Here is a 27,390-nt window from a genome sequence, read left to right on the forward strand (position 1 = left end):
CTGAGAGATGTGAGCATTGATACAGTAAATACATACAATTTGTTTGGCTTGTTCTTTCCCATCAGGATGAGCTGAAACTAGCTGTGAAGCAGGGAGCCACCCTACTGACATGCATTAGGGAGCCAGTCACCCGAAGCGCCAACTGCAAACTCAGTTCAGATGAACTGGAAAATGTCGCAACAGTAGAAAGGTCAGTGAAGCTAGATTACCTTTTGCAAGTTGCTAATTTATTTGTAAGAAATGCAAGTGTAACTTAAATGATTTAAATATGCAGGTGAGAAATTCCAAGTGGTTAAGCTGTTCAGGATATATTTGATACGTCATTCAGAGAAGGGAATAGCTTTGAGGAAGTTACCTAATTAAACTGTCAAGGCAAGCTCAAACCAGTCCTGAATGTCGTCGTAATTTTTGGTTGGACCACTAACTACCTGGCTGAAGATCTGATGTGAGACTTACTTTCCCTGTAACATATCCATCTTCCAAATTCCTATGCCTGGTTAGAAAGTGGCATCTGAATCTATGGAAGATGAGAGGGTATATGCTTGTGCATGTCTGTGAAAATATTTGGGGAAGAACAGACGAAGGTGATACTCTGAAACATTCCTCTTCATAGCTGCACAGAGAGAGAGAAACCGCTATTCTTTCCTGCAATACTAGTTATTACCATAAAGCTTTTAGTCACCATGTAGAAGTTTCTGCTGTGCCATGTGATGCAGTGGAAAGAGAAATGCTGTGCCAGTGTTTCAGTGCGTTTGCATTCGCTGGGAACAAAGCAGCCAAAAGTAAAGCTGAGCTGATATTTTTCACTGAATACTTTAAAATCTTTTAAACAGTCATCCCAAAGGAATTTGCAAATTTATCTTTAATTCAACAACTACCTATGATTAAAAACATGTTTTTCAGGGATAGATTGAAAACAGGACTTTGGTTTTGAGAGGAATAAGAGGGAGCTATTAGCGTTTATCCCAATATGATGATTCCAGTAGTCACTGAGCTTGTAGATCAGGCCTGGTCCCCTGTCTGCCCAAAGAGTGCCCACTTATTGAAATATAGTATCCTCAGAAAAGATTTTCTTTCCTTTTCCTTTTCTTCCTTTTCTCCATTTAAACTGTTCTACTTTGTAGTACAAGTAATAGATCATTGAAAGGCTGTGAGGATGATTCACTAGTCTGGTGTCAGACATTTTACTCAAGATGTATGATGCCTTGATACTAATTTCTTTGTGAATAAATGTTCTGTCATTTACACAAAGTGAAACAATATCCATGAGAGGCATTATGAGCTTCTAATCTATTGTTTTTAATTGACTGGGAAAATTATTCAGTCTTTGCCTGTTTCTGATGGGTGAAGAAAATGAACAAATTGTAGAGTTCTGCTTTAAACATTCCTTAAAATAATAATTGCATCATATTCAGTCTTCAGTAGTCTGGGGTGAATTACAGTTGAAGAACTGGGTGGAAGCTAAAGAGAGACAGCTGCCTTTGGCTGCCAGCATGTGGAACAACTCTGTTCCTATTGCAGGTCAAGAGATAGGACTGCAACTGCCACACTGGAACCATGTAGCTGTCACTCTTCAGCCACACTCCTGCCTCTCCCACTGCAAATTTCATTCTCTTTTGTTAACGGGAAAGTTGACATTATAGGCTTCCCACCATCCCCCTACTCTGCTTTCTGCCATCAGTTGGTGTAACTGAAAATAAATGAACTATAAAAAATAAGTAAGTTCTTTTAATTCTGATTTCTTAACAGGTTATTAGCTCAGTTGGATGAAACAGAAAAGGCTTTTGATCAATTTTGGACCAAGCATCACTTAAAACTAGAACAATGCCTGCAGCTTCGACACTTTGAACATGATTTTAGAGAGGTATTTCATTTGTTCATTTTGTCTATCCTTCCCTTATAAGATCAAATTTTACTCATCCTCAAAGTATACTGACAATAAAGGAGATTGCAAGAGAAGCCCTTCATTGTGAAACACGGTATGGATATTCAAAAATTAAGTTCTTGACAGCTGTCAGTTATCTTACAACATTTGAAAAAGGCGCAGTGAGGAAAGTCTCATTTTAGCCAATATGTGAAACACCGACTTCTCAATAAATCATTTTGCATTTATGTGTGATGTTACCAAATATCACTTCTGTGATGGTAAATCCAATCCCACCAGAGTCATTGCAATACAGTTCAGGAAGCCCAACTGCCAGCCCAGAGGCTGAATTAATGCAGACTCTGGAATATTATAGACTTTGGAGTCACAGGTCTTCAAAACTATATGGGCCTAAATAGTGAGAAGCAGGGCAAGTCTTTGAGGAATATTTGAATGCTGCTTTATTCCTTGGCTTTTCCATTTTGGAACAAGCTTAAAAACTAAACTTGATGTGCAGGAACAAACTGAAATAATAATTTTGATATGCAGACTCTTCTAAAAGATGTAGGTGAATGTTTAAGAGACTTAAGTTTGCTATAATTTTATGAGTATCTTGTGATGCGATTTTCAGTGGGGGGAGTTGTTGGATTTTCTGGTTTTTGGGGGTAGTTTTGTTTGTTTTATTTTTGATGCTGCTGTTGTTTTTTAGGTAAAACTGGTGTTGGATAATCTCATGGAAGCACAAGCAGGTTTTGCTGACATTGGAGACAATGTGACTCGAGTGGAGCACCTCCTAAGGGAACAGAAACAACTGGAAGAGAAAGGACAGGTTTGCACTCGATATAGTATTCTACCTGCTAAGGACATAATCTTCTAGGCACTTCTCTGTCACTTTCCTTGCTTCATGCTTGCTTTCTTCTCGAGTCATTATTTTAAATTGGAAAACTCAGGTCCTAATTTCCAGCAGCGAGAGTTGTTCAGACCCAGTAGTTCCAATGCGTTTCTTGGAAACTAGAATGCAGTTCAAAAATTGTTATTTCAAACATGGAAAGGTTAGATCCATCTTTGCAATCTGAAAAGCTCAGAACACTTAACAGGTTACCTTGGCCAGACTTTTAAGAGCATTCTATTCAGACTCATAGCAGTTTGAGGAACAGCTAAGCCTTCCAATAAACACCTTTTCCAGACATTTGGACTTTGTAATGCCATCAGCTGGTTAGCCATGATATACATCATATTTAGTATTATTAGAAAGCATTGAAAAAAAATTCCAAGTTGAATTAGAGGAGGATGCACATGAACAAATGAAAAGCTGGTGATCATCTTTTTAAATAACAGGGTTAAGATTTAGAAACATTGTGATCTTTGCACAGCTCTTCCGTAGAAGTGTAAAGGAAGAAAAGTTAGTAACATGCATCTTCCTTTCACTGACCATGTCACATAAGGTATTGATGTATGCTCTGTTCCTGTTATCCACCTCTAATTTCATCCTACTGTGATTAAGCTTATGAACTGTACTCTGAAGAGTTTTCCAAAGTACATCTTGAAATGAAAAATAAACTAAAGCATTATAAACCAGCAATTAGTAAGTAAAATAATACAGGGGTTTTTATTATTGGGAACTTTGTAGGGAAAAAAGCTTCTATAATGAATGTCCCCAGTACATGAGAAAGAAGGTGGCATAGGATCACAGAGTCACAGTTATCACAGAATAATTAAAGATGGAAGGGACTTTTGGAGGTCACCTTGTTGAACACTCCTGCTCAAGCATGGCTGCCTAGAGCAGGGTGCTCAAGAGGGCAGGTTGTTTAGATGGCTTTTTAATATGTTCAAGGAGGAAAAGTCCACAACATCTCTGGGCAACCTGTTCCAGTGCTTGGTCATCCTCACAGTAAAAAAAGTGTTTCCTGATATTCAGATGGAACCTCTTGAATTTCAATATACCCACTGACAACAAAGTTTGAAAGTATGAAGTAAGACATATCAGCTGCATTAATATCCCAAACCTTTACCTCCAGGCTACAGCAGGGGTTACAGAGATGGAATGAATTTTTTATGCATGTAATTTTGACATCTAACTTTGGATATTTTTTCTCATTAACTTGCCAGGAACCTTTGGAGAAGGCCCAATCTCTAGCTCTCCATGGAGAACAGCTTATCCAAAACAACCATTATGCAGTTGACTCTATTAGACCAAAGTGTGTTGAACTCAGGCGTATTTGTGATGACTTTACCAATGAGACCAAGAAAAAGTATGATATTCTGGGAAAGTCTCTTGAGCTGCATAAGCAGTTAGATAAGGTGAGTGAACCTTCTCACATAACAGCCCTAGTAAGGTTCTACTGAAAATTAATGTTTTTATAAGCTCAGGTAATTTGGATGAAGAGGAAAAGTATTCCTTTTTTCTCCATTTTATTCAGAAATTGTTACTATAAAAATTGGAGCAGTAGTTTCCCATAATTATGGTTTTTAAATGATGAAAAGTAGGAAATAAAACTAAACAAAAATGGGCTAGGCCTAAATTTGAAATGAGAACCAAATGTATTCCAGTGTTTAAAAATTAACAGCCTGATGCTTTTTCAGTTGTTTTCAGTTTTTCTGATCTAGACAGAATAGCAAGCTAAAAGCTTTGAGAATGTCTGCATGCTATTCCAGCCTCATCTGAAACAAGAGTTATCAAGGTTTTACAGTAAAAAGCTATTTTGGAGCATTTATTTGAGTTTTATGGGGGGCCTAAGAAGTTTTGGGGAGTTTTGATAAGATTCAAGTATTCTTTTTGGGTTTTGGATAATTGTGTGACTGAACACTGAAATGAGGTAATACAGCTGACAGATCTGATTTGTTACCACAGTAACACTTACCCTCTTTGCTCAGATTGTTATTATTTTACACATTACTGGATCATCTAACCCATAAGAGCTGAACTGAACTTGCTATTGTTCTACATATCTAGGCTGGGTGACTTGTGGCCAGCAACCGTTGGGTGCTATTAAGGAATACTGATTCCCTTTAGTGACTTTAGGGCAAATCCATATTTTGTGGAGTAGAAGCAGCACTTCACAACATGGTCTGTCAGTGACAATGGAGTCCTTCTTACCCCATTTTTCTCTAAAGGCAAGCCAATGGTGTGAAGCTGGAATCTACCTCTTAGCTTCCCAAGCTGTGGACAAGTGCCAGTCACAAGAGGGAGCTGAAACTGCACTCGTTGAAATTGAAAAGTTCTTGGTAACAGCTAAGGAACACCAGCTGTCTAACCCGAAGGAGTTCTACAATCAGTTTGAGATGATCCTCACCCCTGAAATAAAGGTAAACCCCCTCTAACTTAGAACTTCAGAATTACCAGTTGCCTTGTACTGGGTAGTGTGTACTGGCCTGTATATTTAAGTTTGTTCAAATATGCCTCTTTTCCTACACTAAAAGGGCACAGAGGTGAGAACTTGGGGCAGTAAGTTTTACTCAGATGAGCAGTTGTCAAATACGTGTGATTTTGTTCAGAGTAGTGCTAGAAAGACTGCATGAGTCATCATGTCCTACTCAGTGACAAGATGAAGATCTGTGCAGAATGCATGGGCTAGGTTGCATTAAACAGCAGCACAGTATGATATTCACCTCTAGTTTGAGTCTGGGTAACAGAAGTCCTTCCTTAACTTGCTCAGTCCAGCACAACCATGCGTTGTTTGCCTTTTCTCTGCCTAGGCCAATGCCCAAAGAATTCTACAAAAACTAGAAGATGTACAAGAAATGTTTGACAAAAGGCAAGTAAGTCTGAAGAAGCTGGCAGCCAAACAGACGCGGCCAGTACAACCTGTTGCCCCACATCCTGAGTCTTCCCCAAAGAGAGCATCACCAAAGATTACCAGACCAGCAGGAGTAGGTAGGTCATGAACAGCTGCTTTCAGATACACACCAATGTTGTCTCCACATGATCATGTTTGAGTTTTGTTATCAGAATGAAGACTTGCATATGATGTTCAGTGTCAGCATTGTCGGCTCACTGTTAAAAATGAATGTGAAATATCTGTAACTGCAAACATACTAACAAGGGTGAATAAAAAAAAAAATCAGCCTTCTCCTCTTAGGTCTGATTCACAGGGTACACTTCCATACTGTTTCTCAGTGTGTCTTAATACAGCTAATTCTTGAAAATCCAAACAAACAACAAAAATTGTGCTAAGCACTAACCAATTTTACATTGCATATACTGTAATATGAATATTTGGCTTTAAAGGGTCACAATCCTTCAAGCTTCAATCAGATACTTGCAAAAGTTAAGGGTTCATTAGTGACAATGACATATCGGTGCAACTTCCCGCCCCCCCCGCCCCCCCCAACTGTTTATTCACTTCCTAGTGTTGTCCTCTACTAACTAAAGAAGTTGAATGTTTCTTCTGTTTGGAATTTACTCAAAGTTCCTAACTTAAGCTTAGCATATACCTTTAACCAAGATAGCTATTTTCTGCAAAAAGAACATAGGTGAAACTAATTGGAAACGGTGCATCTTTTCAGTAGTAACAAGAAGGGGTTGACCCTTTTCAGCAGAGATGCTTACAAAAAATTAAAAAAGGGAAACACAGGGCTTTTTGAAAGGGGCACCTTCAGCAACAAGCTTTGGAAAAAGCTAATTTGCATGAAGAGCATACAATCAACTTTGCTTTCTCAGCAGGAAGATTAGGACAGCCAGTAGCCTGACCATTTTGCTTTCTAGGCATGCTATCACAAGGTCATACAAATGTCCCTGTTGTTCTCCTCTGCTGCCCAACACTCATCCTTTCTTACCCAGGAAAAAAAAAAAATTCTTCCAGTTACTAAGCCAATTTGACATCTGTACATTTTCCCTCTAAACTCTGTGTTTTTAACATAAAGTTACTACCTCAAGCTTCAGCTTTGCTGTTGGCTTAAGGCAAGCTGAGAGGACATTTCCTTTGAAGAGTTCATGCTCTGCTACCTGCACATCCTCCAGTAATATGTTCCCCTTTTGCACTGTTGTTGGCAATTAGCTGTATGAGTTGTGATTTACTTTGAAAACTCGATGTAGTAGTTTTCCATTGCATGAATTACAAAAATCCAGGGAGCCCCGGAGGTCACATAACCCAATCATCCTGCTCAAAGTGTAACTAATTTCAAAACTGATCAGATTGTCACTACATGGGCACTACTGCTGAAGCAAAAGAAGTTGCAGAAAAATGGGGTTAGGTGGTCAGTAGATCAGAACTAGCTAGTCCCTGCTAGTGGTAGTACAGAATGGCTTTCACCTGTTGTGAAACTGCATCTCCAGCCTAAATGCTAGTCTTGTGGTTTTGTGTATACATGCAGTCTCTTGTGTTTCTTGAACTTCTTTCTTGTCATTCTAGAGCACATGCAGATTTTTTTAATTAAACTTTTGGTATAGATAGAACCTTAAAGAATAGTCACTACTATATAAATGATAATGCTTTAAGTTTTGATTCTCACTCATACAGCCAACCCTGTACTATGAGCTCTTTCACAGAAAATCATAAGATGATCTGTTGCTTTGACCCTTGGAGTATAGTTCAGTGTTACACACATAATACAGGATAATTGTGTGGCAAGGATTAGCCTCTGATATCCTGTTGCAAATTACTAGGTAGTTTAAACTTACTTACTTTAAAATGTTACTCCAGTTGTTCTCTGAGGAGAAACAAAGTGCAACCCAGTCCTGTTTAGACATTGGTAAGTAGACTGTAGCATCTCGTTCAGATTCTTTGTGGCTGAAGATGGTTGACCTAGAGTATTCCGTACAAAAAGAAAAAAAAACAGCACCCCAGTTACTTCAGCTGCCGTGAACAGTACATGTATATCAACATATTCTGTGTAATGGCATCCTTTGGGTACTATCCAAATTGTCCACTACATACTTTAAGTTTCCTAAGTCCCCTTTTCCTCAGAATGACAAAACTCTTGGCAATTACTGGTGGTAAGTATTTTAACATCTTTTCCTCTGGAAGAAAACTGAAGCAGAGATAAACTGAGTGATTTACCAAGGGGTTTCGCAGTCTGAGTCTGAAATGTAGCTGAGAATAGAAACAAGGGCACTGAGTTCTATTCCAGGACTTGAAAATGAGGCTGTAAAATTCTGCTTTTCTTGAAGCTACCCTCTCTTGGACATTCCTTTGTGCCCTCCCTTCACATTCACAGGATCAATGCAGTATCAGCATTTATTTATGAAGAGAATTTACTGAACACCATCTTGGAAAAATGAGAGAGGCTAAGAGCACTGTCTTAAAATAGATATTGTAACATGTTACTATTTATTACCTGAACATTTCTAAAAGTTTGCAAAATAGATTATGGCAAAATAAAATACCATATTCCTAGGCTGTGTAAATACAAAGACAGGCAAAAGCAATAAAAAGTGGTAAACAGAAATAGAAGGCCAGAAAGAAAGGCTTTTGTCCCCAGGCAGCCGATGATACCATGGCAGCATTGCAGTGGTTGTCTGTGCAAGGGAAAAAAGAAGTTACTTTCATTCCAAAATAGATTTTTTGTTGGGTTTTGTTTTGTTTTGTTTTGTTTTGACTTGCTGACTATGCATTTCCCTAATAAGGAGTGGTATGGGAAATTCAGTCCAATTCAGGGTGATAATGGAAAAAAATATTAACGTGTGAAGGTTCAGGCATGAAATACTCTGTTATTGTAACTGTGAGACTCTTTATTTTACATGGAATATGTGCATACAGGCAGAGCTGGTATCATGTATGAGTGAAAGGGCATATTCTGTCAGAGAAATGACTGTGACAGTTTCGTATGTCCTTAATAGTCTCTAGTGATTCTTTGCAAAGTCTTAGCTTAGAGAAGACCTAGAAAGGCAGCTCAGAGCTGAACTGTAATCTCTACCTCACCTGATGCTTTTCTGTGGATCTGGAAATTCTGAAGCATTTTTCTTAATTTTTCTTAAAGCTTTTGGTTTCACAAATGAACTTGTAAGTTTTGTGGGGATGGGTCTGTTCAGCACTGAAAAACTGATACTGGGATTATAACGGTTGAAACTAGGTGACCTTAAGGTCCTTTCCAAACCAGACCATTCTTTATGATGCTCAAAAGTCTATGGCAGCTAGACTTGGTGCACATTTTAGCTGTGAGAATCTGCTTAATTATTCACAGATCAACCCAGAAAATCCTCTGCTTACTCTTTTATAATAAATGCCTAGAAAATATTTGATTAGTATGGCATCTTATTTCAAGGAGAACTCTTTTTATTCCCAATGGAAGCAGCTTGAAAGCTAAATTGATCCATGTATAAGTTGAGAGAAAAGAAGTGTCACTAAATGGAGAAATTCCTTTGCTCTAGTTCACTTCTGAGGGTATCACTTTTGATGATTTTACTACATATTTGTGGTCTGTGTTTCTGTACAAAACTCCTTAACTGGAGTGAATTGGGATAGGTCCACAAAGTCAAACCATGCAGGCTAGTATTGCCCACAGGCTGTTAGGCACAGTGGGATAAGCCACAGAACTGTAAAAGATAGTACAAACTATTAGGGATGACTGTAGTTAGCATTTTTCTATTTTAATTTGCTTGTAATTCTCCCAAACTCTAACTCTTTGAAATGAAACTTTCCCAAAGGCTATCTTCTTCAGCCTGACGCTTCCTTGGAAAACTTAAGTAGAAAATATTTGGCCATCTCAGTGAACAAGGCTAGGAAAATAGTCTCCCTTTAGTTATCTTTGGTGAGAGCTGGAATGTAGCACTACAAAATAGTTTCGTCTCTTCCTAAAGTACTCAGATGTGGCAGAATTATATGCACTTGGAGGAAAAAGAAGACAAAAAAGGTGCATACATGTTCATTATATATGAACCTGCTACAGTTTAGCTCCTATAGTCTCATTTCCTTTGTTGTCAGCAAAAATCTTTGGATCACAGATACAAAATATGTTTCTTATCCCTGCACTGCTAGTTTCCTTACTGTATGATCTTGTGGCAGCTTAAGCCTTTCTTAATGCAATGCTGTCAGTCTCCTTCTCTTCCCCCTTCTTTACCCAACACAGCAGTGTGTAACTCTGCTCTCTCTTGGAACTTATGGTCACATAACTAGTGGGAACAAAGGAGGAAACTGAAAACTGCCACCGGGGATGGATGGGTGTTTTGTTTTGGCTAGTTCAGCTCCTCATCATCCGGTTCCATGAACAGCAGTGCTGACACCAAAAGGAGGCAGAAGTGTGTGGGCAGAGGTTGGGAGGACGGGGAGAGCTGTATGAAGTTCAGATGGGTTTCAACTGTTCTGGGGTTTTCTCTGACACTGACTACTTACTGCTGCTTTTATTCTTGGGGACATGGGAAAGAGAAGCTGATGCTGTAGGTGTAAAAGTTTCAATCCTGTTAAAAGTCCGTATGGGTGTTAATGTGATTCAACTTAGTGCAATTTTGCAGGGTTGTGGGGTTTTTTTTAACAGCTTGTGCACCTATATGAAGAAATCTACAATGAAAGAGCGGTGAAAGACTGAAATCAGAATTACTGGGTAGGGCATGTTCTCTTCAATATATGAAGTGGCATACAGTACTCAGTAATGTGAAAATTCAGATCTAAAAATGTCAAGTTGGTCTCCCAAAGTAGTGTATTCTCTTTTGATCTTTATCTGTGGAACCCAGTGGGCTTGATAACAGCCTGTTACCTCTGAGAAGTGTTGTGAGAACAGCTCAGTAAATATTTACAAGGCACTTGAGTTGTAAAAACAACTATTAGAAAAAATACAATTAAATTCATAGCATGGATTGAAATAGCATATGGATAGAAAAGCTTTAGACCCCAGCTGAGGAAACACAGATAAATCAAAATTGTGAATAGCTGCTCATGAATTAAGTGGTTTTGACTCCAGGCACTAAATGAGGGAAGGTTTCTTATAGGGGTGTGAACCAAGATGCATTAGCAGCAAAGGGGCAAAATTAAGGTTGCACCTGTAGCTGAGCTTCTGGCATCTCCTGTCTTCTAAATGCTATAAAATACTAACCTAGGGATTTCTTTGTGTGCAACATAAATATGAAATACAGGAGCAGAGATGTCAAGATTTCTGTGAGCACATTGCACATGCAAAGTCCATTCCATGACTTGCCCTACAACCATCTTAGAAAGCCAACTTGGAACATGAAATGCATAGGGGGAGACACAGCGGGAAGCTTTTCAGTTCTTTAAATAATAGAATTCAAAGTGGTTTCATCTCAGTTAAATGTGTACAACTGCTCATTGGAACCATTCCAGCATTCCTCACAGTCACTAGTGCATAACACTCACTAACTAGTAACATCTGGATAGAGAATAAAAGAGGAACGTCTTGCAGAGTCTGGGGATGTGTGCAGGAGAAGTGAGGCTGAGGAGGATTAGCTGACTCAGAAAAGATGGTGCATGTGGTTTTCATTAACGGTTTCGGGAAACCACCAGTTTCTGTAGTTCAAAATATTTCTATAAATGAAGTAGAGAAAATATGCTTTCATTTTTATGGCTGTAGAGCTGCTATCACACTCAGACAAGTGTGAGGAAACCAAGTAGTATGTCTCCCTGCAGAATAATACTCCACATACAGGGGTCTTGCTCCATGCTTCTTATACGGGCAGATGTTCAGGGAGCTTGAAGACAGTTTTGCTAGAGAGAAGAAGTATAGATTATATTGCCTAAGAATGGAAAAGACTTTCTGTATTAAGCCATTAAATTATAAACCTTAGATGCTCTACTTGTCTAAGCAAGCTGTTTTGTCATCTCCAGCATTCAAAACGACTCTTAAGCCATTATCTTCAAACTCATCTTCCTGTGAGACCATGTGAGCTGCAAGCCCCAATAGACACTTTAGCAGATTAGGTGTTTGCATGCCTGTTCTTAAAAGGAGTTTGACTCTGCTGCAGGTGATTAGTAAGAATGCATAAACTCTTCCACAGAAAACAGATGGGGAAGCATGTGGTTGGGAAATTCAAGCAAGACCTAAATGTAAAGCATGATATTTATTTAAGGGGGCCTTTGAAGGTCTTACAAGCGCTAGGTGTGTGTCGTAACTCTTGACTACAGAGTCTGTCTCTTGCTAGCTAATGAGTTACGTTTACTCTAGCAGGAACAAACCTGAGACTAGTTACCCAAATGGCCTAATCCAACTGCCTCTGAGCACCTGCAACCTGCACAGAGTTCTGTTTGTGCATCATTGTGTGATGCAGCCCCCACTGTGAGAGATGGTGCCAGTACCCTGCCATGGAGGATCAGAGTGGGGAAATTGGTGAAACCACAGCCTTTCCTCACAAGCAGCACAGCACATTGCCCTCACTAAATTTTTCTCAGTCCTGGAGTGGTGGAGAGGCTGCAAAGCATCAGTGAGCACATGAGTCTACATCCTTTTCTAGCACCATTACGGACAGTACAACCCACATTACCATGTGTTGTGGGCTAGGTAATAAAACAGTAATTCTGTATTTATCATGCAACTTGCTCATAGAAAACCAGTAAGCAGTACTAAAGCCCCATAGAAAAAGCCCAGTGGTGCTCCAGGTGCATGCAAGTGATAGACCCAAACCCTGCTTTCTTGGAAATATCTTTGCAATAAAAAGTTTACTTCTGCATACAATACCCTTTAACAACGTTTGCTTTAAAAGCAGCATCAAGCAATTTAAAATATTAATGAATTCAAAATGAAATCTTCATTACTCATTATCCAGTGGAGTACTGTGAAACAATAGGCTGAAACAACCTTGAAACTATGCAGGCCTTAGATTGCTTATAGATATCATTTTCCTTTGTTCCTGAGCCTTTGTTCTTTCAGTAGGCAGTTGAACACTGTAACTCTGAGCTTCCTCGACAGTACAGTACAATAATGACCTTGAAACGGCCAACTGTACTGAATTTTGTAAGGGAGTTTCCCTAACAAAACATTTCACAGTAATTAGTCCAACCATAATTGGCAGGTATTTGGGCTGTTTCTTTCTAAAGTGCTTCAGAAAGTACGTAAATGTAGTGACATGCAGGACCAGTCAATAACTCAGAAATACTCTGGAGCATAACCAAAACCAAATTACTTCCTGTTTTCAATTCATTTCTGGGTCTCATTGGAAGAGGAAAGTTGCTGTGGCAATCTGTCTCAAATTCACCCCTGAAATAGAAGTAGTTGCATCTATCTGCTTCCTTCTTTCTGAAAAGTGTCATGCTGATGAAGCCAAGACTAAAGTGGTAAACTGATCTGCATAATTTGCTGATGGATCAGTGAGCATCTGCACTTAGGCTTTTTATGAACCTGTCATCTTTCTCTTAAACTGCCCAGTGCTCTCTTTCCTGTGTTTGCAAGTTGCGATCCAGGCATCAAAGTCCTAACTTTAATTTCCATGTTTTCTGCTGACTTCTTTTAGTCAGAATTTTCATACCAGTATCAACCATCCCTTCAAGCTAGAAAGTTTTCTGATTAATGGATAGGTCAAACAACTTGGTATTGCTGACTATGCTGTTCTAAAAAGAAGTTCTTGGGTTTCCTGAAGTTACTTTCTTTGCTTCCATTCCTTTTAATAACACATCCCCTATATATAAAACTTTGGAATTAGCTTTGTAGAACAATCTAATGGGCTGAACTCAGATTTAGATACAGTAACTGGACAATGGCAGAATAACCAGTGTATTTGGAAGTGCCTTGTAAGCATGCGGGGGGAGTATGAAACAATATTTTTGTTTCCTTAATTGAATCACAATTTTTGTGATCGAGTCTTAGATTATTTTTTAATGCTGTTTTTTTCAATGTATAAATACAGTATAGTTGGGAGAGGCTACAAGAGACAATATTGTTCAGTGTGATAGGTATGATCACAGCCTGCATCTTGTCAAGACAGCAGTAGATGAGAATTTAAGGCTAAACAGAATCTTCAGTATGCATTAGTATGGAAGCATTTGCTGACTCTTGTAACCACTTTACTCAGGTATTCATGGAAAAAAAACCATAAAAGGGCCTGTTTGAAAATTTATCAATGAGTTGATGATCAAATATTCTGGTTTTGTCAGCAGTAGAAATCATCCTTCCTGCAGATTAGAAAGGTATGAAGAGCTTTGACAATAAGTAAAGAGCTTATATTCACTGCATGTTGCTTTACCCCCCCTTGGCTTCAAAATATCAGTACACCACTTTTGGGGTGAAATAACAGTACCTTTGAGGGAACAATTACTACTTTGTGAAAAGCTTTCTTGAAGATGGGAAAAAGGCATCTGTTGAAAGTAGTGCTCAGAATCAAAACAAATCCCCTGCTGTATATTCTGAAAGAGAGTGATGGAAGAACCAAGGAGTCAACATTTGCATTTCAGCTCAGTCCTGGGAACCATAAGAATTTTCTAGTGGTTGATTATAGCTGCTGGTAGCTGCCAGACTTTGCTGTTCTGTTGAAGAAACTTTCTAATATGGAGTCATTGTAAGGAAGTAATAGGCATAAAATGGACCTTGCCAAGTTCTCATGTCATTCAGCAGGCGATAAAACCAGGAAGATTTAGGGGAGAGCTGGGGAGAAGCTGTTTTACTGAATTCTCCTCACAGCTTCACAGTAAGGTGGTTGAAAAGATATCGGGTAGAAGAAACATCAGCTTTTATTTTATTGCCTATGAAACTGATATGTTGTCTTTTTACCTGCATATAATTTAGTGTGTTTCTATGCTTTTTTTCGTTTTTGCTACATTAAAAAATAATTTAATGACAGGAGCACTTGAAAATTTGCTGAGTTTCTTTAAAAAAAAGTATTCAGTCCTCTCCTACATTAATCTTTTGATACTGTGACCTCCTCATTCAAAGATGTCTGCATCTTTTTATTGCATGTCTTAGCTTCTCACAGAGAAGAAAAACTTATTAGAGACCACCAAGACTCTCAATGCCTCCTGTCAACTGTGGTTTACTGAGGCTGCAAGGCCAAACAAACCTGACATAACAGAGCATATACTGAAGCAATTTCCTCTGATTCACTGGCATTACATACATCATCACAGTGATTTGCTGAACACCTGTATGATTATGCTTTCCAGACTCGTTCAGGTGATGAAACCTTACAGACAACAGTCCTTTGTAATCTGACATTAGCAAACCATTACCAGAACCAAAATTTCCTTGCTTTGGAAACCCACACATACAGCACCACCTGAGCTGAAAAACTGCAAGTGAAAATTACCCAGCAGTTGATACAGCTGGCTAACATTTACCTGTGCTGCCCTAAAGTTGGCTGCCAGGGAGAAAGCCAAACCAAAGGTGTCACTACAGTGTAAATTTTTAGGTGTCAATTTGAGACACAATGGAACACCAAACAATGAAGCTCATCTCTTGTGCTGGCTGATCTGTCACCAGTCCAGCCACAAGTCAGTTCTCTAAGCTGGGTTTCAGTTGCCACTAATGTGACAGGATCTTTGCTTATAGTTTTTATTAGGAAGTTGGATTTCAAACCTTAGCATACATTTTCTAATGTTACTTTTCTTTTTTTTGACTCTTTCAGCTACCAACAGGAGGTCCACAGAAATTTCCTGCCCTCCAAAGACCATATCTGAAGTAGAGTTATCAAAAAAGAAAAACATTAAGAAGACTAAAGGTGGAATTAAGGTGGGAGGATCTGTGTTTTGTGTACATCCCGTATCACGAGAGAACTTGGCCTTGTTGACAAGGTTTGCACTGGACCACTTCTCCAGCCTCTCAAGTTCCCTCTGCATGGCATCCTTTCCCCCAGTATGTAGACTGCACTACACAGCTTGGTGTTGTCAGCAAACTTGCTGAGGGTGCACTCAGTCCCACTGTCCATGTCACCAACAAAAGTGTTAAACAGCACTAGTCCAGTACCAACCCCTGAAGAATACCACTCATCACTGATCTCCACTTGGGCTTTGAGCCATTGACCACAACTCTTTCATGTGACCATCCAGGCAATTCCTTATTTACCAAGTGGTCTATCCATCAAATCCATGCCTTTCCAGTTTAGAGACAAGGATGTTACGTGGGGCAGTGTCAAAAGCCTTGAATAGGTCCAGGCAGATTATGTCAGTTGCTCTTCCCTTATCCACCAGTGCCACAGCCCCATCACAGAAGGTCACCAAATATGTTAAGGCATGATTTGCCCTTAGTGAAGCCATGTTGTCTGTCACCAATCACCCCCTTTTTGTCCCTGTGCCTTAGTATAGTTTCCAGAATTATCTGCTCCACGGCCTTACCAGGCACTGAGGAGAGACTGACTGCCCTGTAGTTCCCTGGGTCTTCCTTGTTTCCCTTTTTAAAAATGGAGGTTATATTTCCCTTTTCCCAGTCAGCAGGAACTTCATTGTACTGCCATGACTTCTCAAATATGATAAAGAATGGCTTGGCAAATGCATCCACTAGTTCCCTCAGGACCCATGGATATATCCCATCTGGTCCCATAGACTTGTGCACCTTCAGATTCCTTAGATGTTCTCAAACCTGATCTTCTACAGCAGGGTTTTTTTCATTATCCCACTCCCAGCCTTGTGATTTGGGCAGTGTGGCTGGAGCTCTTGCTGGTGAAGACCAAAGCAAAAAGTTCATTGTATACCTCAGCCTTCTCCATGTCCTGGGTGATCAGGTCTCCCTTTCTTTCCAGAGAAACTCACATTTTCCCTTGGTTTATGTACATGGCCTAAATCCAGATATGTTAAATGTACCTTTAAGATACAGGAGTATCACTGACATTATATTTCTATGCACAAGTGTTATGTAGCTTTGCCGCTATCCCCTTGAGTTAAAAGTTTTCTGAAGACAGAAATCAAATCATATTCAATGCCATTCACTTACAACCTTTTAAATAATAACTTTGGAAATAATGTTCTTGCATCTTCCCTTCATTGAGATTCATATGTTATTAGCTCTTTAGGGCAGCATATCATTAGAATAGTAAAAAAATGCTATTTAAGGTATGTTTTGAAGAAGAAAAATATGAATGTGTTGAGGGAAACAATACAACTAATGTTCAAAAATAATAGCAAAAGAACGTGGGTAGTATGGGAGAGATGTATGATCTTGATCAGATCTTGACTGCCTCATGAAAGGGTGATAACAGCAAGTATCCTTTTTTATACTGTTCAGCAGTTTGGGGGAAGAAGAAGAGGAAGGGAATAAGCTTTGTCAATATATCTCTGGGGAAATTTCCCAACCTAAAATAAGTTAGATCCCAGGGAAACGAGATGACACATTAGACCCTGCAGTTGCAGTTGTTAACTTTTTCATAGGTCATTAGTTATTTTAAAGGTGGTTTTTACAGGTGACCTCTGTAAGAGAGCATATCCAGTAACAGAGATCACATTTTATGATGAAAGTTCCCTGGGTGGTTTCCACTTTAGCCCACTATTAATGAAGATATTCTTAAAGAAAACATTTCGGACTTTCTGATTTTTAATGAGTAATCCACAGAACAAGACTCATACCTTGGCACTTCTTACACCAGTAACAGCCACACATGAAAGCGCTACTTTGCTTTAAATATAAAAGAAATGGTTTGATCTGATCTATATGTGATTTCTGCACTAACAGGATTAGAATTAGTTGTTTTGGGGGTTTTTTAGTTTATTGTTTTTATTTTCTGGGAGGATGGAAATATTCAGGAGGGAGAAGGGGAGGAATAGTGTTAACCTGAAGCATAAAAAGCTAAAAATGTATCAAGTGTCTACCTGGCACAATTCTATTAAACTTGTGATATAATGCAAGCTACTTCAACCCGACTCTTCTATTATTCATACCCCTGACTTGCTGACACACTTGACCTTTATTGTCCAAAGGTGAAAAGCAATAATTAAATTCAGTTCATTTTCTGAAATGGCCAAAACAGCCTTACAGCTTCACTAATAAGCACAAAATAAAATCTAGTTATCACCACCATCATACTGGTGCTCTCACCTTTATCTAAACTCATATAAAGTGACTATTGAATCAGTCAGTCTTACTCTCATCAGTAATGCAGGTGATCAGCTGCATTCCTTCCACAGAGTTAGGTATATGCAACAACCTGGTACAGGCTTTATAAAAACATCCATTCATTCATTTTTAAATCTACTTTACAAGACTACAATGCAAATATATTCACACTCTCCTTCCCTCCCACTGTTGGTACAGAATTTGTTTGTATTTTACTTCTGACACTAGTTCTTGTGAGTATAGTTTATTAATGGATTCCACCATCACCAACCAGCTGATGAATTTGGCTACATAGCCCATAAGACAGGCCGTTGCTTTTTCCCCCTCCAGAATCAGCCTTTAAAAATGAAAGTGCTCAGGAACCTAAAAGACTCTGCTGGAGTTTAGATATTGTCTTGGATTAACTGCAAACACAGCTACTGAGTTGTTTCACTGAACTTGAAGAGACGGCCTTTGGGTAAGCCCAGTAGTGCTTGGTACTTTTAAAGCCGCAGGCAGAAAGAGGAAAAGCCTGCTTAAAACTTGCCTGAAGCACGCTTGAAATGATCCAACTTTGCAAGACTGGACAAGGAAGAAGGTTAATGTTTCTCGAAATATTATGTAAAATTCTTCAGTCCCTTTCAACCTGGGGACAACCCTTGCAAATGTATAATGTGCGCAGTATTTGAGTGCATATGTGCTTACATAATACTGCTGCTAGTACAAAGGCACTTCTCAGAGGCACAAGACAGTTTCCCTGTGCTTCTTCAGATGGTACTGTACAAAGACCTCTGAAAACATGAAGTCTTTGGGCTGGCTTCAGGCAGGAAACAAAAACCCACAGTATTTCAGAGTCTAAGGAACAGTTATGTCTGCAGTTATCTACATTAGGAGATAATGCACCTTCTGTGGCAAAAGAGCATAAAGACACTGCCTGGGGTCAAGAATGCCTCCCATACCAATACTGAGCAAGAAAGCGGAAAAATGTAAAGGAAGTAGTCTTGATTTACAACCTACACATCTAGAATTATTTTAACTTGTCCAGTGACTTACTAGACTAGGTAGGATCTGGTTTTATTATTTTAAAAAGTTAAAAATTCTGTAAGTAGCAGCATCAGTAATTAAGTATTTTCAGTTTTACTTGTCCTTTTTTATTCAGATTGAAGTGATGCATGAAGCCAGCCAAGGAGGATCTAGCAGAGTCCTTGTGATGAGTGAAAGTGATGAGAACTTGTCAACAAGAAGGAGGTAAGGCTGTACATGTGAACCAGTATCTTTTTGTTGTTCTTAAGAGTGCAAATGACTGCATTTATAGTACATTTTATATGATTTAAGTTTACTATTTAGATATAATCAGAACCCTGAAATGCTTATAGACATACATTTATACACAGTCTATCAAGCTGGAAAAGCAAGCAAGATTTATCTTTTGTTTGGGGTTAGTGGTTTAGTTGGGGTTTCTGGTTGTGGTTTTTTTTGTGGGTTTTTTTGTTTGTTTGTTTGTTGTTTTTTTTGTTGTTGGTTTTCTTGGAAGCATTAATTACATGACATGAGAAGTCATTAGAATAAACCTTGCATGTATTTACCAAAAAAAGCCATATTAATCTCACTGTGTTCAGGATATTCATGTTTTGACTATATGCTTTTGAGAAGCTTCTCTTTTCATTAAATGCAACCAATAATCTTTTCTCCCTTTCTGCAAAGTCTTGACAAAAAGATTATTAATGATGTATTCTAAAACACCAAATAGTTAAGTCATTTAGTTTAACAGAAAGTACCAAGCAAACCCAGTTTAATTTTGTTGAACTGCACTGTTTCTAGGCCAAAGGGAACAATTAAGTAAGAACCACACCAAAAAAAACCCCACAATAAACCCGCCCTGCAACAAGCCAAAACCCACAATCCTCACTGACATAACTTCCTTTGTTCTCTTCTTCAGTATGATTTAGATAGTTTATACTTATGCCTCTCTCTCACACAGGTATACGCTGAAATTACTTGATGTAAAAGACTACATTTCTAAAAACAGTAGCTTATCTATTGTGCTAGACAAATTGCAGGCACATACAAAAATGCAACTTATTACTATCTGAATTTAATTGCACCCTATGAAAATACTATGACTGGTCTCCAAACCATCAGCTAGTTTTCAAAAGGTGCAAAGTGTGATCTGAAATAGAAGTTACTTAGATAGATACACATCTCTTGAGGAATGATTACAGGAAGAGAACATACAACTTTGGAGTTAATATTAACAAGTAAAGCTTCTAATATCTGGAGGTTTTACACAACTTTAGACATAGCAACTTGGTAAACAATTTTTTGAGCTGGTCTCTTTTCTCAAGAACACATCACCTTTTGTTCTACAAAAGGTTTGACTCAAGGCAAAATAGAAAGCAAGCAGGGGAAAGGAGGGGGGAAAGCAGTTTGAAATCCTCTAACAAGAGGGATCTCAGAATATCATTTCAGCACATCAGAGGTAAGCCTGTCAGTTACAAAGGAAGCAACCAGATATTTACCTTTGTTTTGTTGTTTTGTTCTTTAAAAGAAATGTCTGTTTATTCAAAACAAGTTTTACAAAACAATTGTCTTTTTGTGGTACAGAGCAAAGTCTAAGAATAAATATTGACTATTTTGTATAAAAATTATTAATATCAAAGGGAAACTGATGCAAACCAAACAAACAGGTAAAAAAAATAGCATTAAATATGCTGTGCAACAATGTCAAACTCAATGAGGAGTGACCATTCAGGCTGATACAGTTTTATTTGCAGAAGTAAAACCTGACAGCCCTGCACTGGAGCACCAAGACTATTGTTAGAAAAGGTTCCAGATAAAGGTTTACAAATCTTAAGTCAAAGTTTAGAACCAGAAAATAAGAAGTTTTCTAGCATCTCCATTTTTTGAAAAGGAGTGCCTTCATACTTTCTTTTTTATTCAGCAAGAAACTTCTTTTCACTGCAGGAAAGAAAAATGCATACTACAAACATCAAGGCTCTTTTAAGATTAAGAAGCAACTTAAAAGTCAAACCAGCTGTAAACTGAAGTATTTCAATGGTCAAAAGGAACTTTCACATAATGGCAAACAACATTAGTCAAATTTAAGCTACTTAAAACTTACTTCACCTTTGCCTGTGTGAATGAAAACAATAAATACCAACACATAGTTATGCTGGAAAAGAATGTAGTCTTAATAGACCATTTTAGTTGCAATACTGCATATGAAGACCCTCTTTCCATACATTGAACAGGGTGGCTTTTCTAGCAGGGCATTTTGCTGTGCAGCTTAATTTAAATGGCTCACAACAGGTCAGAGATCTGATGAAGCAGCTTTCCTTCAGTACAGAATACTACTTTTTCTATATGTGGATTTAATTCTCTATAAGCCCACAGGTTATATATATCTAGGGTTGTCTTTGGGTGGTTGTTCTTGAGTGTGGGTTTCGGTGTTTTGGGTTTTGTTTGTTTGGTGTTTTTTTTAGCACTGTAATCAATCTGTTTAGGTAAGAACAGGAGCTGGATTTGATCTTTCTGAAGCACAGCTGTTAAATTCTTCAGTCATTCCAACACTGATGATCTATCTCTGGGCTCTTTATATACCCGATATTTGGGTCCAGTTAGGATTCTTATTCTTTTCCTTCTGGAAAACCATTTATAGAAAGTTACATATTTCACTTCATTCCAATAGCTACCTACCATTCATCTGAAAGAGCAGCCTAGAGAACAGTCAGCAAGCTCAATCCTGGATTCTGTCTGTGCTAACATGTACCATTAGCTTTTCAAACCATTAAAACCTGCAGTGCATCTCCAAGAACAGTAGCGATCATTTAACAAAGTTTGCTACTTGCAGCTTAAAGCTGCCAGGTAGCTTATAGCTGTTCAATGGTAAACTCAGAAGACACAGATCAGTAATGCACACAGTGAGAAACTTCAGGCAGAAAAAAAAGGCTAGTCTTAGACCAAAAGCAAGTAGTATTGCTTCTGTAATTCATATGTTTCGAACAAAGGCTTGATAATTTGTCAGCTTTTGCATTATTGCTCTGCTGATAAACTTGACTCAGTCAAGCATTCAGAAGTAGCTCCCCACTAAAACTTGTTCCCATCAAATAAATCAGTTCACAAGCAGTATCTGACTATACCTTGTGTGTGAGCTGTGTCTACTCCAGGAACAGCTACCACAGGTTTGGCAATTAACAGCTAAAATACCTATTCTGAAAGTCCGTGAAAACACCATTAGTGAGCTATACAAGAAAAGACTGCAGACATGCTAGAGCTTTGGGTCTCTGCAATATTTATATGGCACCACAGGACAACTTATAATAGTTGATGTTTGAATATCACTTAGTTCTAGCCCAATTTACAATACACAGGTGTTCTGTTCCTCATGCAGGTGATATTACCATTGAAACATATTCAAGATACAGGGGGTTGTGCACACAAACTACCCTGACATTTTAAAGATGATCTTGTACTTAAGACTCCAGGAGAAATACTTTGGTGATTTTGATTTGTGTACTGAATTTCTGTGGATCACCATTTCCTTACCCCTTCACTGTGAAGTCAAAATTTGTGCAGAAAATACTGTCTCTCTTTGTTAGTACAAGCATGACATTTCGCCTTTTAAAGTTTTTACCAGTTTTAAATTAGCTATAAGTAACATTGTGAGGGACTTCTGCTTACTTTTTAGTACCATGAATACTGGAAAACAGAAGCATTGTTAAAAGGAAACTCATTTAGCTTATTTGCTTATTAACAATTGGACTGTTTAAATATACTGCTTCAGTTTTCAGAAGGCAGAAAGATTAGAAAACCAGCTACATGGAGTAATATTTCATTTTTATTTTTTCAAGTTCTAAAGGAAACTCCTTTGTTAAAACAACCAAGTCAGAGGGCACTCAAACACCGTTTCCCTATTTCAAAGGTTTAGGGAGCTTTGAGAGAAAGACTGTAGCAGGTCTTCACTTCTAGCACTCACTGTCAATTGTCCAGGTCTAGACTTAATTTCTGTGAAGCATTGAGAAATGGTGAATATTTGTAGTATTTTGCCTTAAACTACTGCAAGTTTCATCCATCAAGTCAATTCTACTTTCCTTGGGTTTTAAAATGTCTATCCCATTTTGTTATAGCAGACTTTTATCATATGTCTTAGTTCACATAGCTTTACTGACAAAAACATAGTTCACACAGCTTTACTGACAAAAGACTTACTGACAAGTTCAAAGTAACACATTTTCACCATGCATTTCAAAGCGTAGAAGTCAAGTCCATTACAGTTATTTAATCCAGAATTGCATCCCTTGAAGAGTGTGAAAAACCAGGCTACAATGTAAAAAGTTACAGTATAATAGGAGAGCTATTCCAGTAAGTTTCTGGATAGAATTTAGGACCATCTTCCCTCCCCACCCTGTTCACATGTGAATTTTACCTCTTTATCTTTTGAATAAACAGCTAAAAAGTCGTTGCTCTGTTTTGGCTCAGTGAATCTTCAACACAGATATTCAAGTATTAAGCAAATGCAGCTGAACAAGGGTATGTGTCCTCATAGTATAGTTTACAGAGAAGCATTATATTGACTATCCTGCAGTATATTCTACCCCAAATTCCCGAAGAGATCTTTTTAACTTTAGGATCTGTAGCCTGCTTCCATAGCTGTTGAAGATCATATACATGTCCATGAGATGTCATCATTTTATTATAAATGCAGGGATGGTATGGAGCCTTTCCTTCCCCAGAAAAAAATACATGATGTTGTGGTACAATTCCCATTTTATTGGCACAGAGACCCATGAAAACATCATCTATATAAAGACTTGTATTGAGAGTCAACGAAGCCTCATATACTTTAGCTGCTACATCATTTGATATTACATACGCAGCTCCTGCTGTGTAGTCAGGATAAGAGGGCCACTGGTACATTTCATACGGAACATAGTATTTGCTACTCTTGTCTCTTATGGGAGGGGATCCGCGATGGACACGACCAATCCAGAGATCTTGAACACCCATTTGTGCTAGACTTTGGAGATAAGCAACAAGATTTGGCATATGGATAAAGATATCATCATCTGCAGACATAATGAACCTGGCATGAGGACAGTAGGCATTCACCCAGCTAAACTGCAACAGCAATTTAAGAGTAAGATTGTGAAAAGTATCCAGGAAGTCTTGCTGAATCAAATCATTGTACTTCTGGTCTTCCAGGTGAAGTTCTCTTAGCAGCAGGTGATCTGTTGGTCGTCCCAAAGCAAAGAGAGTTTTAATGGTGGCATTAAGTTTAGAACGAACATACTTCTCATTTCCCCAAGTTTGTCTAATTGCATCTCTCCGATGACGGTTTTCAGGAGAAGTCTTCACAAACAACAGGAGAAGGACATCCTGCTTCTGACATTTCCCTCTGTGGTTGATCAAGTACTGGTAGCTTGACACTCTGTCCAAGTTATCCCTGTTGATAGACAGGCTGTCATTCACAAAATGGTAGCTATTTATGAGGTATCTGTATGAATAGGACTTCATATGGCTCACAATGTGATTATCAAATGGTCCCCAAAAAATCATGAGACACAGTATGAAGCACGTGGCAAATATCTGCAAAAAATGGCATTTTCTGACTCTTCTGGGACTAACAAACATTCTGATGCAATTTCTATAATCCTTATTCTTGTTCAGGATCAGTTTTCACAGTGCTTGTGTTTCAGTTTAAGAGCACAGTGTCACCCCTTCAAGATAAGTGTCCATTGTAAGGCATGTTGTCTTTCATTCAGCATCCTTGCAAAGCCAGCTTTGTTCGCAAGTCATCTTTGTCCAAGAATGTTTTTCTTTGACTGAAAGAATGCAGACAGTTTTGAAAGATGAGACTTGTAGATGAGTATTTTCCCTTTGGGCATCTTGAGGTGAACACCACTGTTCTGATCGGACCTTCTCATGTGTTTGTCTCCATGAAGACGAATACCTTACCAACTGTAAGGAGGTGGGAGAGGAGAAAAGTTTTAGTGAGCTGTCATTAACACATCAAATTTTGGGCTTGGTCATGGAACCGAGATGACTACTCAGACACTACCCATCACCACCCATGCCTACAAATAAGCCTGGCAGCACGTTAGAGGTTGTCAGTGACACAGAGCAGGAGGCTGTTGAAGGAGGACCTGACACAGAGGCTTCAGTTCTGCACAAGGAGCTCATTCTTAGAAAAACCCACTGCCACTAACCAACAGATGACAACTTTTTGTTTTCATTCCTCTAAGTTCGGAAGGCACACCCTACAAATGACCTAGTTTACAAGTTGTCTTTGGGTGGCCTATTTGACAGCAAGACCCACGCAGAGATGTGGGACTGCTCCTGCATTTGGGAGCCCCCACAGAGTTTCACCTCCCTCACCCCTACCGCCCACCCGGCGAGAAGGGCCCGGTCCCGAGGAGAACGGAGCCGAGCCGCGCAGCCCTCGCTCCGGCCTGGCTGCAGGCCGTGCGGCCCAGGTCGGGCAGGGCCGCCCGTTCCCCGGCTCCGCCCTGAGAGAAGGCGCGGCCCGCACGTCGTCTCGTCTCCTCTCCCGTATCGGTGCTCGCTGTCCCGGCCGTGGTAGCACCCAGGGCCCAGCGCGGCACTGCTCCCCTGCCTCGACCCCGCAGGCAGGGTTGTGGGAGTGAAGCAGCCGTGTGACTACCGCAGCCAGCAGATAGGGATTGTTTGTAACCCGAGCTGTAGTGCAGAGGTCAGTTATGCAGTAAGCTGTGCCAGACTCTTCAGGTAGGCATCCCTCTGTCACAGACACAGTTATTAAGATCAGACAGTTAACAATGCAGCACTGCCATCTCTGCTGCCAGCTAGTTCTTAGTGAAGTACCCAAAGCACAAAAAGCCACCCAAATCCAGCCTTCTCACCCCACATTTTGTAAAATTCAGTTCTTGTAGCTAGTTGTCTCTCCTATCTAATAAACAAGAACAGCCTGAAGTAGCAGCTACTTGCTCATCCTGTAAAACCCCAACAATAGAGCATGCTTCCTGTCAGGCAAGAAATGTCAGACTAGCAGCATAAAAAGAATGGCACCCCACAAGCTAAGCACTTCTAAGACAAAAACACAACCCCTGCAAAGCAAGAGAACAAAAGGTACCATTATTACATTTGAAGTCACATGCAACACGTTTTGAAATTGTTTTACCCATCTGAGGTCTTGCAACTAGATAGCATGATGAGACTGCAACAGACTATAGAGATAAGAAAACTTAGAGCAATTGTGTGGTGTAGTTATCTACCACAGGGAGAGGACTGCCTCCTCAAAATGGAAACCATGCAATGGTGCAGTTGAGGAGTGCAGATTATAGTGCACAACAGAAAAGCTGTACGGGCAGTCTGGTGAATAAAAGTCATCACTTTTTATAGTATCAGTTTAAACCCTTTTTATTTTGAAAACAGGAATTTAAACAATGCACCTCAGAGTTATCAACTCAGCAACTTTATAACACAGTGCTACTGCAAAGCTTACTCTTGCAGATGAGATGCAAACAAGCTGCAGTATTTCAGAAATCCAGACATTTGATAGCTCCTTTTGAAGGAGTGGGTCTGAAGATATCCTCACTCTCAGGAAGTTAGTGGTAAGTTCTGGTTTCCCCGTCCAACTTGTGTGCTCATTTCCAAAAACTTGTACTCTGCATGAAGTTGGCCAGTTAGCACAAATGCTGCAGCATCATCTCCCCCAGTTACATTTACAAAGTCAAAAAAAAAAAAAAGCTCAACCTTCATGATAGCTTCAAAGCAGCTGTCTGACTTTTCTGAAAATAAAGGGAGCAGGAGGAAAATCTGTTTAACCACTTGAAACAAAGTTCACCTTGGTAAACACAGGAATACACCAAAGAACTATTTTGGATTACACTTGGCTAAGGTGTTTTGGCAACAGCATGCAATTGCCCATGTCATCTGGTAAAAGCAGAAGTTAACACCACAAAGTGACAGAGGTCACTGAAGACTAGCAGTGAAACTAACCTACATGATAGTTATTGCCACTAGGTAACAATAGAAGTCCCCAGGTGGGGGGAAAGAAAGGAGGGGAAGCACACACACACACACAAAAGAAAACACCCCAAAAAACCCAACCCTTCCCCACCCCCAAAAAAACCACCCCAAAACAACAACAAAAAAAAGCTAATCAGAAAAAAACTCACCAAAAACCAACAACCACCCCCCCAATAACCAAACCATCAGAAACCCAGCTTTGATTATGGAACAGATATCAGGGACGGAAGATACACATAGACTGGGTTTTCTGCTCCGTAGCACCACAATCCCTGGAAGTCAGGGATACTGGGGAGAAAACTTAAGCTTTTGCTTGAAGAAAAAGCAAGCCATAAAGTCAACTGACTTGAAGGCTGGAACAGTCTGGTCTGTCATTTCCTTACTCTAGTTCAGGGGAATTAGATCACTCTTTAGTGGAGAGAAGTTCAGAATCCTCTTCAGAAACATACCTCTCAGTTAAAACTTTAAATTGCTATTTTATAAAGTATATATATAGATGAGCAATACTGATGAAATTTGAGGAGGCCTATACGTACCTGCCCATCTCCCTCAAAAAAAGGCTGAAGACTGGCATTGAAGGTGTCTGTGCACAGATACTCTAATTTTCAGGGGTTTTTTTTATAGCCCATTTGCAGCACACATCCTTTGTGCTTAGTCATGTCCCTTCCCTTAAGAAGGGAACAGAT

At 39.2% G+C, this 27,390-nt stretch overlaps 2 protein-coding genes across 11 annotated transcripts in view; one reads left to right on the forward strand and one right to left on the reverse strand.

Annotated features, from left to right (window-relative positions):
- The window catches only part of MCF2L2 (MCF.2 cell line derived transforming sequence-like 2), a 183,440-nt gene that overhangs the window by 71,890 nt on the left and 84,160 nt on the right, over nt 1-27,390 (forward strand). For all 10 annotated transcript variants that reach the window (XM_061353481.1, XM_061353487.1, XM_061353482.1 and 7 more), the window contains exons 8-15: nt 66-190; nt 1,750-1,864; nt 2,574-2,693; nt 3,974-4,165; nt 4,979-5,170; nt 5,561-5,738; nt 15,303-15,406; nt 18,858-18,946. In XM_061353481.1, the coding sequence (XP_061209465.1) occupies nt 66-190; nt 1,750-1,864; nt 2,574-2,693; nt 3,974-4,165; nt 4,979-5,170; nt 5,561-5,738; nt 15,303-15,406; nt 18,858-18,946 (1,115 nt within the window). The remainder of the gene's footprint in view (nt 1-65; nt 191-1,749; nt 1,865-2,573; nt 2,694-3,973; nt 4,166-4,978; nt 5,171-5,560; nt 5,739-15,302; nt 15,407-18,857; nt 18,947-27,390) is intronic.
- Nucleotides 22,905-25,103, reverse strand: B3GNT5 (UDP-GlcNAc:betaGal beta-1,3-N-acetylglucosaminyltransferase 5). Its single transcript, XM_061353497.1, has 2 exons — nt 24,900-25,103; nt 22,905-24,647 (listed from the first exon to the last, which is right to left on the reverse strand). The coding sequence occupies exon 2, from the start codon at nt 24,326-24,328 to the stop codon at nt 23,204-23,206; it is 1,125 nt and encodes a 374-aa protein (XP_061209481.1). The 5' UTR covers nt 24,329-24,647; nt 24,900-25,103; the 3' UTR covers nt 22,905-23,203.

The sequence above is a fragment of the Neopsephotus bourkii genome, unplaced genomic scaffold, assembly GCF_033783945.1.
Source record: "Neopsephotus bourkii isolate Nb327-2 ecotype Australia unplaced genomic scaffold, CSIRO-AGI_Nbou_v1 NB_678, whole genome shotgun sequence".
Taxonomy (NCBI): domain Eukaryota; kingdom Metazoa; phylum Chordata; class Aves; order Psittaciformes; family Psittacidae; genus Neopsephotus; species Neopsephotus bourkii.